This window comes from Solanum lycopersicum, chromosome 6, assembly GCF_036512215.1.
Source record: "Solanum lycopersicum chromosome 6, SLM_r2.1".
In the NCBI taxonomy this organism is placed as follows: Eukaryota; Viridiplantae; Streptophyta; class Magnoliopsida; order Solanales; family Solanaceae; genus Solanum; species Solanum lycopersicum.
The window spans coordinates 31,250,070-31,260,490 of record NC_090805.1 but is presented as its reverse complement, the minus strand read 5'-3'; the positions used below and the strand labels follow the sequence as shown (position 1 = coordinate 31,260,490).

Sequence of the window (10,421 nt, the reverse complement as noted above, 5' to 3'; positions counted from 1 at the left end):
ACACTAAAAAAGGATTTAACCACTTCCGATGGTCAAAGTTGATCAGAATTCCCTTTTAAAACTTATGTTAGTTTGGATCTTTTTTAATCATTATGAATATCTTAATTTATTCCTATATGTTTCTTATTACTTCGGTGGGATTGTTCAATTGTTAGTGTTTGTGTGATTGCTTAATCTTAAATTAATACATCCAAACAACTAACAAGAGGAAAATTTCAATAAATTTTTTATATTCTAAAATTATAGTCAGATAAAATATGTGACTCATAGAGAAGTGCCATAAAGCAGTTAAGGGTATGGCATGGTTGTTAATTAAGTGGTTGAGAACCATGATATACCAAGTTATTATTCACGTCGTACTTGTTGCTGGTGAGAGGTGAAAGGTATCCGGTGGAATTAGTCGAAGTGCGTGAAAGATGTCCTAGACACCATATCTAGAACTGATGAAGTTCTTTTTCAGCTTGATTATTTTTTCTTCATTTCAGCTTATTAGATATTGTTAGTGTTAGTTTTAATATTTCAGTTTAGTAAATTAGAGTTCTGTTAGAAAATAAATTCTTATCTGTTTTGTTTGTCCTAGTATTTAGGAAGTAGTTTAAATGTGGGTTGTTACCTAGTTTTTAGGAGAAAATCTTGTTGGATAGTTACTATATTTTAGCATAACGTTTACTATGTTTTTGCTTATTAAAATGACTGCATTGCAGTTTTTTTTTCAGTCAATAAAAATTTCTTTTCCATCAGTCCTCTCTTCTTCTCCATTGTGTTTTACTCACAAAACAATATATCTCTAGAATTTGTTTCTTTCCTACCAGTGGCATCAAAGCTGCAGGTTAGTTACAAAAAGAAAACAAAGAGAGATATTGTGAGTTTATGGCTTCAGAGAGCAACTTCTTGCAAGCAACCATTCCTCGTTTTGATGGTCATTATGACAATTGGAGTATGCTGATGGAAAATTTTTTACGGTCAAAAAGAGTATTGGCAAATTATCGAGGATGACATCGGCGCTCAAACGGATGTTGAGGCTTTGATGAATGCTCAAAAGATGGAGTTCGAAGCAAGAAAGTTGAAAGATTTGAAGGCAAAAAATTACCGCTTTCAGGCTATTGAGCGTCCTATCTTGGAAACTATTCTTTGTAAAGAAACTTCCAAGGATATATGGGACTCCATGAGAAAGAAATATCAAGGTACTGCTAGAGTGAAGCGCGCACAGCTTCAAGCCTTGAGAAGGGATTTTGAGACTTTGATGATGAAGGAAGGAGAGTCTGTAATTAGTTACTGTGCTAGAACGATGGAGACTAGCAACAAAATGCGATTCCATGGAGAGAAGATTAACGATGTCACAATTGTTGAAAAAATATTGCGCTCTTTCACACCGATGTATGATTATGTTGTTTGCTCAATTGAGGAGTCAAAAGATATAGAGGAGTTATCGCTTGATGAATTGAAAAGCTCCTTATTGGTACATGAACAGAAGATGAATCGAAATTCAACTTCTGAGGAGCAGGCCTTGAAGGCTTCTACTTTTATTTCTTCCAATTCTAGAGTAAGGGGTAGAGGTTGAGGAAGAGGAAGAGGGAGAGGAAGAGCAGATCGTGGAAATAGAGACGGAGGCAACAAAGAAGGATGTGGAAATTTTAGAGGTAATGACTATGGTAAAGACAGAGGAAGGGATTTCAATAAATCAAAGGTAGAATGTTATTGTTGTCATAAATTTGGTCATTATCGTTCTGAATGTTATACTAGGCTGCCTGATGAGAAACAAGAGAAGTCAAATTTCGTTGAGAACAAAGAAGGAGAAACTTTGTTAGTGGCAGTTCATGTTGAAAAAGAGCCTGACCAACAAGCTCTTTGGTATGTGGATACAGGTTGTAGTAACCACATGACTGGAAGTAAGTCTTCTTTTACTTATTTAAATGAAAGCTTTCGATGGATAGTTAGTTTTTGTGATCTATCTACTGTGAATGTGATGGGAAAAGGGTAATATAAATTTTAGAACCAAAAATGGTTGTGTGGAGATCATATCTAATATGTTCTATGTTTCAGCTTTGAAAAGCAATTTGCTGAGTTTGTCGGTCAACTGTTAGAAAAAGGATATGTCATCATCTTAAGGAATGATGCATGTGAAATTTCTGATTCTTCCAAAGGAATTATTGTTATTGTGAAAATGAGTCAAAATAGGTTGTTTCCTTTGAAGATTGAAAATGTTCATTCTTGCTCTATGGCAGAAGTGAAAAATCCATCATGGTTGTTGCATTTTTGATATAGTCACTTGAACTTTGGTGGCTTGAAGAACCTTTAAAGGAAGAGTATGGTGACGGGGCTTCCTGAAATTGTTGTTCCCTCCCAAGTATGTGAAGAATGTGTTGTTGGCAAACAACATCGTTCTCAGTTGCCGAAAAGTAAGTCATGGAGGGCCAAAGTGGTATTGGGGTTGGTACACTCAGATATATGCGGGCCAATAACACCGATCTCGAATGTAGGTAAAAATTTTTTATTACTTTTATTAATGATTATTCCAGGAAGACTTGGGTGTATATTCTTCAAGAAAAGTCAGAGGCCTTTAATGTATTTGAAATCTTCAAAGCTCGCGTGGAGAATGAGTCTAGAAGGACTGTTAAGAACCTTTGCACAGATTGCGGAGGAGAATATTGCTCTAAGGTATTTGTTGATTTTTGTGAGACTAGTGGCATTCGGAAAGTGCTCACAACAGCATATACACCGCAACAAAACGGTGTGGCAGAGAGGAAGAATAGAACCATTCTCAATATGGTTCGAAGCTTGCTGGCTCGGGGAAGAGTTCCAAAGGAATTTTTTGCCGGAAGCAGTGAATTGGAGCGTTCACATCTTGAATAGATGTCCCACTTTTGCTCTTCGAGATGTTACACCTGCAAAAGCTTGGAGCAGAAGGAAACCGGCAGTAGACAACTTTAAAATTTTTGGGTCCATTGCTTATGCACATGTCCCAGAAGCAAAAAGAAAGAAGCTTGATGATAGAGGTGAGAGATGTGTTTTTATTGGTTTTAGCGACACATCCAAGGCGTACAAGATGTTCAATCCTTTGACAAAGAAAAATGTTACCAGCAGAGATGTCATTTTTGATGAAGAAAACACTTGGGAATGGAATATGGAGAAGTCTACTCCAATTGTGTTTGATACTGGAGCCGAAGAAGTAGCTGCGATGCCTGAAAGTGCAGAGAATTCAGCTTCTACAACTGCTGGAATTCTACCAGCTGTTGCTGAAATTTCACCAACTGCTGAAACTGTACCAGCAACTTTAGAAGAAACTGATGCAGCTGAACAACCTCTTCGTCGTGCTCGCAGAAGGACCGCGTGGATGACGGATTATAAGGTAACAGAAATTGATGTTAATTAGATGTTTCCCATTTTGCATTATTTGCAGATTGCGATCCTACAACTTTTGAGAATGATGTCAGAGAGAAGAAATGGAGGAAAGCTATGGATGATGAAATTTATGCTATTGAAAGAAATGGAACTTGAGAGTTATCAGATCTTTCGAAGGGGCAGAAAACCATTGGTGTCAAGTGGGTCTATAAGAGAAAATTGAAAGAAGATGGTGAAATTGACAAGTATAAGGTGCGTTTGGTGGCTAAGGGATACACGTAGGAGCATGGTGTGGATTACACTGAAGTGTTTGCTCCAGTCGCAAGGCATGACACCATTAGAATGGTAATTGCCTTGGCGGCACAAAATTCGTGGCCTATTTTTCAATTTGATGTCAAATCAGCTTTCCTACGTGGATAATTGGAGGAAGAGGTATTTATTATACAACCTTATGGTTATATTAAAATTGGAGATGAGCATAAGGTATACAAGTTTAAAAAGGCTCTCTATGGACTAAAACAAGCTCCACGAGCTTGGTATAGTCGCATTGAGTCTTACTTTCCCAAAAGTTGGTGTCCTGAAATGTCCATATGAGCACTCTCTTTTTGTTAAAATTGGAGAATTTGGGGAAATGCTGATTGTGTGTTTATTTGTTGATGATCTTATATTTACCGGGAGTGATAGTGCCATGTTATATGATTTTAAGAAATCTATGATGGATGAATTCAAGATATTTGATCTTTGTAAGATGCATTACTTTCTTGGTTTTGAAGTAGTGCAATCTGATGATGGTATATTTGTTTCCCAAAATAAATATGTGCGGGAAATTTTAAATCGATTCAAGTTGAAGAATTGCAATTCCGCCGATACTCCAGTTGACTTTGGCCTGAAGCTAAACAAAGCTGGAAGAGGTGCTAAGGTAGACAACACACTCTACAGGCAAATCATAGGTAATTTGATGTATCTTACATCCACAAGGCCCGAAATCATGTATGGTGTAAGTCTTATAAGCAGGTATATGGAGAGCCCGATGGAAATTCACCTGCTAGATGCCAAGAGAATCCTTCGCTACTTACAAGGAACTATGGATTCCGGTTTGTTCAACAAGAAGGGTGAAAAATCTGATTTGATTGGTTTTGTTGACAGCGATTATGCAGGTGATCAAGACGACAGAAAGAGCACTTCAGGTTATGCCTTTGTGCTAGGCACAGGGGCATTTTCATGGTCTTCCAGGAAGCAAAAAATTGTCACTTTATCGACCGCTGAAGCAGAATTTGTTGCTGCTACAGCCTGTGCTTGTCAAGCTATTTGGTTGAGGAAAAGTCTTGAAGAACTACAATTCAAAAAAAAAGGAGCAACTATAATTTTCTGCGACAACAACTCTGCCATAAAGCTATCGATAAATCCTGTTCTACATGGAAGAAGCAAGCACATCGATGTGAAGAATTATTTCCTGCGAGATCTCAATAACGAAGGAACATAGAGCTGCAGTACTGCCAAAGTGAAGATCAGTTGGCTGACATTTTTACTAAACCTCTCAGGTGTCTCCCTTTCAAAAAGCTGAGGAGGTTGATGGGCATCAACAGAATGGAAGAGTTCAAGAAGCTGAAGTTAAACTGAAGCTTGAGAGCTTTCAGTTTAAGGGAGGGTGTTAGTTTTAATAATTCAGTTTAGTAAATTAGAGTTCTGTTAGAAAATAAATTCTTATCTGTTTCATTTGTCCTAGTCTTTAGGAAGTAGTTTAAACGTGGGTTGTTACCTAATTTTTAGGAGAAAATCTTGTTGGATAGTTACTATATTTTAGCTTAATGTTTACTATGTTTTTGCTTATTAGAATGACTGCATTGCAGTTTTTTTTTCAGTCAATAAAAAATTCTTTTCCATCAGTCCTCTCTTCTTCTCCATTGTGTTTTACTCACAAAATAATATATCTCTGGAATTTGTTTCTTTCCTATGAGTTAGTTGTGTATATTATTAATCTCTACAGTCTTTTGTTTATTACTTTATTCTATAAAGATGTATTCTTGTTGGTAGAACTTTGTAAATAATTAAATCCACGATTTTATTTGTTAATATGTACAACATACCATGTGTAATTTCAAAAGTTAGGTATGTGAACTTACCTCCTACCTTATGAATATAGATGGATTGTTTACCAAAGACCCTCGGCTCTACTAAATCATATTAAAACATCAACAAATAATCCATTTCAGAAAAAGAAAAGAGTAGTATAAAAACAAAAAGAATGAGGATTTTTACATTCGGAATTTCTTTAACTTTGCATTTATCCTTAGGAAATATCTCTTGTAGGATGAGGCGTAATGGTTGATGAATAGGCTGAGAATCATTTTGTGATAGAGTTACTTAGTACATGTTGCTTGTGGGAGATGACAGGTATCTCATGGAACTAGTTATCGTTATTAAATGACAGCCCAAACACTATATTCATAAAAAAAATGTCGCATAACTAAGAAATGATGAAGTGTTTTTTGGCTTTATTGATTTTCTTCATTTCTATTTGTTCCTTGTTGGTATTAGTGTATGTTATTAATTTCAACAATCTTTATTTATTTGTCTATTCCAAAAATATGACTACTTATTGGTAGAATTGTGTAACTTATTGAGACTGTGATTTTACATGTTAATATGTACAACATATCATTTGTAATTGCACTGTACAACATACCATATGTAATTGCAAAAGTATGGTTTGGGACCTCACGTCCTACCTTGTGAAGGTATAGGGGTAGTTTCCCAAAGACCTTTGTCTCTAGTAAAGTATATTAAAGCACAAATAAATCAGTTGTTTTAGAAAAAGAAAAGATGTAGTATCAAAATAAAAAAGAATGAGCATTTGTATGCATCGAAGTTCTTTAAATTTTCCATTACCCTTGGTGACATGCTCTTATATGGTGTGTCCTAGTATTCAATGAAAAGGTTAAGAACCATGAAGTATTAGGTTAAATTTTTAATAGATACAAAATACTAGGTAATTTTTTCCATTTGTCCTTGTCATGGTGACACAGATACCCGGTACATGTTATTGGTGGGAAATGACTTGTATCTCATTGAATTAGTCAAGGTGCGTGAATAATACGCTAAAATTACACTTCCTCAAAAGAAGTAAAAGCGGTCGAATAAAGTACATAACGTAGCTATTAGGTTGGGGTCGATCCCACGAGGAAAATGATTTAGACTTCACTTCAATGTACGATTGTTTAGATTTAGTAAAGTTCTTTCTTAAAACAGATAATCAAAGGGGGGAATTTTATGAAGCAAAAAAAATCTTTTAATATCTCTAAGTAAAACGAATAGTATGAGTAATGTTTGATTTTTATCAAATTGTGAGTGAAACTAGGGTGTAAGTGTTCCTCATATGTTCATAATGTCGTATTCCTAGCTACTAACAATTCTTCGCTAGTGTTTTCCATGTATAGTGATAATTTAGGTATCTTTATATCCTTGGTCCGACATTTAGAGAATTTCACCTCGTACCTTGGTCCGACTACTTGTGTCTAAGCTACTAACCCTTACCTTTACTTCATATTAAGCATCATATTTGATGTATGACTTAGTTATTACTTTGAAGCAATCGAAACTAGCCTATTAGATAGTATCTTACTAAATCTATGTTGATAATTCTTTTCCTATTAACTACCTCTATCGTCCAGCAAGTAGCAATAAGGGCGAGTTCTGACGAGTGCACTCGTTAAAAAGACTTTTAACCGAAAGAACTATCAATGCATGCGATAACCTATTTGAAAATTGTTATTAAACTAGGTTTACTTTGTTAATAACCCATGAAATTACTTTGACAAATTCGAAGAAAATCCAAAAATTCAACTTGAAACAACAAGAAATAACTTCAAAACCAAATCCTCAAATTTAAATTGATGCTAAAGTGGCAAAAACCGAATCTCCAACAACAAACTATGATAAGTAATAGAATCCCACCCCAAAAATGAGGTTTTACACCCTATTTATTGAAAATATTATCCAAAATTAAAAGGAATTAAAATAAGGAAAGTTGTCCAAAAAATGTGGCTTTAATCAACAACCCCCACAGACTGTCTCCACCAGTCCAGACTTAGCATCTTTTTTTTTCACCTTCAGCTTGCATCTTCTCTTAATCAATCGACGGACCAACATTACGGTCAGTTGATGCGTCTACAGTCTGTCGATGTCTGTCTTCGTTCCATACTTAGACTTTCTTCGATTTCGAGTAGTGGGACTATCTCTAATACAATCGACGATTCAACAGGATTGTACGTTGATCAATCGACGAACCGTCGATCCTTCCGTAGCCCATCACTTGGTCAGATTTCCTGAGTTTCTCTAGGTTCCTGAACTTTCAGCTAATGGCCTTTGTGGGTAACCTCTGCACTAAATATCAACTGCCTTCTGCATTTTGGTTTTGAACAATTTTCCTGCAAAAAACAAAGATAAAATCATGTTAAAAATACTACAAGAAGGCTCTAGACACACACCAATCTTATGAAAAAAAAGCATTGAAAGTACCGTGAATCCATGGTACATCAACACCCGTAACTTAAATTCATTGTTTGTCCTGTAGAGACGCATTATGACTCAACACAACACTTTTTACAAAAGTATCCTCTCTTATGCTTTTGCAATCACATGGTTATCAATCCAATTTTTTCTTTCCTTTAGTGCTTGCTTCTACTCTAAGGCTTCATAAGCTAAATCATGTGGATCAGACCATGACATAAACTCACCATGCACCAACACCTCCACTCTTTTGCCTCCTTCCAAGGTACCAATATTCTTATATTGAAAATAGTGCCCTCACATCAAAAGAAATCTCTTTTTTCATACAGTTCAACTTTGGGTACAAGGATCATTAGTCAATACTCACGCTCAAAAGAAATTTACACCTAGTTAGTACTTGTCGCCATAGCATTGCCCTTATTTTCACTACTTAAGTTCACCACATTAGACTCTAAGGATCAGGATAGGACTTTCTTCTCTTGTAACGTAGGCTCAGGGCCGGGTATGGTACTTCTGGGAACATTGTAGTGACTTTTCCCTCCTTGACATTTAATCTAAGCGTCCTACCTCTTTGATTATCTATTATTCCCTACTTTTATTTTATTGTCATCTCTACCTTGCTTTCTCCTTTGTTATTTGTGGAAGTGACTCTTACTTCTTTCTTTGTTATTTATGAAAGTGACTCTTACTTCTCTTTGTTCAACTCTTTTTCTTTATTTTCTCTTTGATTTCTCTCTTTTTAATTTTTTTCTTTCATTCAATTGATAATTTTGACTTAGTCACTTCTCTTGATCACTTTTTTTTCACATTACTCTTTTCATACCCACTTTTTGGGTCCTCACTCATAATAGCCACCCTCAACTTATGGCTTTGCCATGATTCGAGGTATAGATTACCCAATGTTGGATGAGGGCAAAGACGAGGTTAGTTTCTTTATTATCCACCCTCAACATATCCTTTTGGCCTAAGTTGAGGTGCGCATGTCCAAGCAGGGACCAGGCCAACACATTAAACACAGGGAAGGTGTGTTGGTAAAAAAGAGGAAAAAAAAATCTATTATAGGCACAACATATTTGGATAAAAATGGAATAACAATTTCATTTGGTTCACTTTTCCTTAGGCTTGATGGTTGCTAATTCGAACAAGGGCTTATGATACTTTCCTAGTCATCTTACATAGATTCCTTTTTGCAGGACCAACAGGGCAAGTTCTAGCTATATACAAACAGTGGAAAAATCAAAATTCCTCACACTCTCTTGGAACCTCGTTACCCTATCAGATTGTCAAACACCTAGTTTGAGTGTTCGTTTGAGGGTCATGCAGTGGGTGCATCTCTATGTCAAAATTAGAGACAACACATTCAACTTCTTTATACCTATTTATGCAAGCATTTTCATAGAATGGGATATAATTTATTCTTAGCCATCATGATTCATATTTAAGTTTCATAATTTGTACAAGTTACGACGATTTGGTTTAACAGTAAAGTAATCAGTCTCTTGGGATAAGAGAACACATGCAAGAAAACCCAGAAGAGAGGATTGTGAGTTGGGCTTCTCAGGCTTCACCCTAACACTCACTTTCCATTTACCCACACCCAATAAAAAACATGAAATTTTCCGCAATGCATAAGAAATATAAATACAGAGTGGTAGTGAAGCAAACATGAGGCGCATAATGCCGATGATCAACAAGCAGATGGGTACAGTTTCGCGGAACCCGCAACCTGAGTTATAGGGTCATCCTCAGTTGTGACCACAACAATCTTCGCACCCTCATTGGTGCTCTCTCAACATCTTCAGGTATGGAGCTAGATTCCTCGGCGCCAACTCTCGAGCCCTAATTTGACGGGTCTCCTAATTAATCACAAAGGCTCTCCTCGTAGCCTCAAGGTCCGTATGCTTCTTTTTCCTTTCACAGGCATCATCTCCCTCAGTGGTGAGGCTGGAAGGGTTTCACTTGGCATGCTCACGTGGCTCTATCAGTGGTTTATTGGGGGCATTGAATAATGTAGCAAGAACTGTGTCCTCTGCTAGCTCAAAAGGTGTAGTCTGGGGCTCGGGCCCCCTAATCTCCTGAATGTAGTCAACATCATCCCGCAAAACTCCACAGCCTCCTGAAAAGTGTTCAAGTCTATGGTGGGAGATGGGCGTGCAAGAACCTGCAGCTCAAATGCATCAAGGAGATTGTTAACTTCCTGAAGATTCTGCTCCGTCTGCTGGTTCACCCTTTTCTTGATCCGGTCCTCAACCTCATCTTTGGATTTCTGTATCAAAGCCAGAATATGATGCATCAGGGTGCCCATCTAGGCCTTGTTACTTCTGGACCATTGATATCGGGAACAATGCTGCAACTGGTGGAGTAAACTAAGAGGAATTGGTTGCTCCACTAGTGCCAGGGGTTGACTAGTCCGGGTTGCATCAGTGTGCTGTGAAGTGGCAGGATAAGCACCTCGGGCTAACTCTACCATATCCGCAAAATTATCACTCAGTAGCTGCAACTCAACTTTAGGATTTCGCTGTGATACCTCCATATTGGCATCATCCATGATTAGACCTAAAGCCACAGTC

At 36.9% G+C, this 10,421-nt stretch overlaps 1 protein-coding gene across 1 annotated transcript; it reads left to right on the top strand.

The window, feature by feature from the left end:
* Positions 1-1,042: 1,042 nt before the first annotated feature.
* LOC101265443 (uncharacterized) lies at positions 1,043-1,561 on the top strand. The gene has a single exon (XM_019214272.1). The coding sequence runs from the start codon at positions 1,043-1,045 to the stop codon at positions 1,559-1,561; it is 519 nt and encodes a 172-aa protein (XP_019069817.1).
* The last annotated feature ends 8,860 nt before the right edge of the window (positions 1,562-10,421 follow it).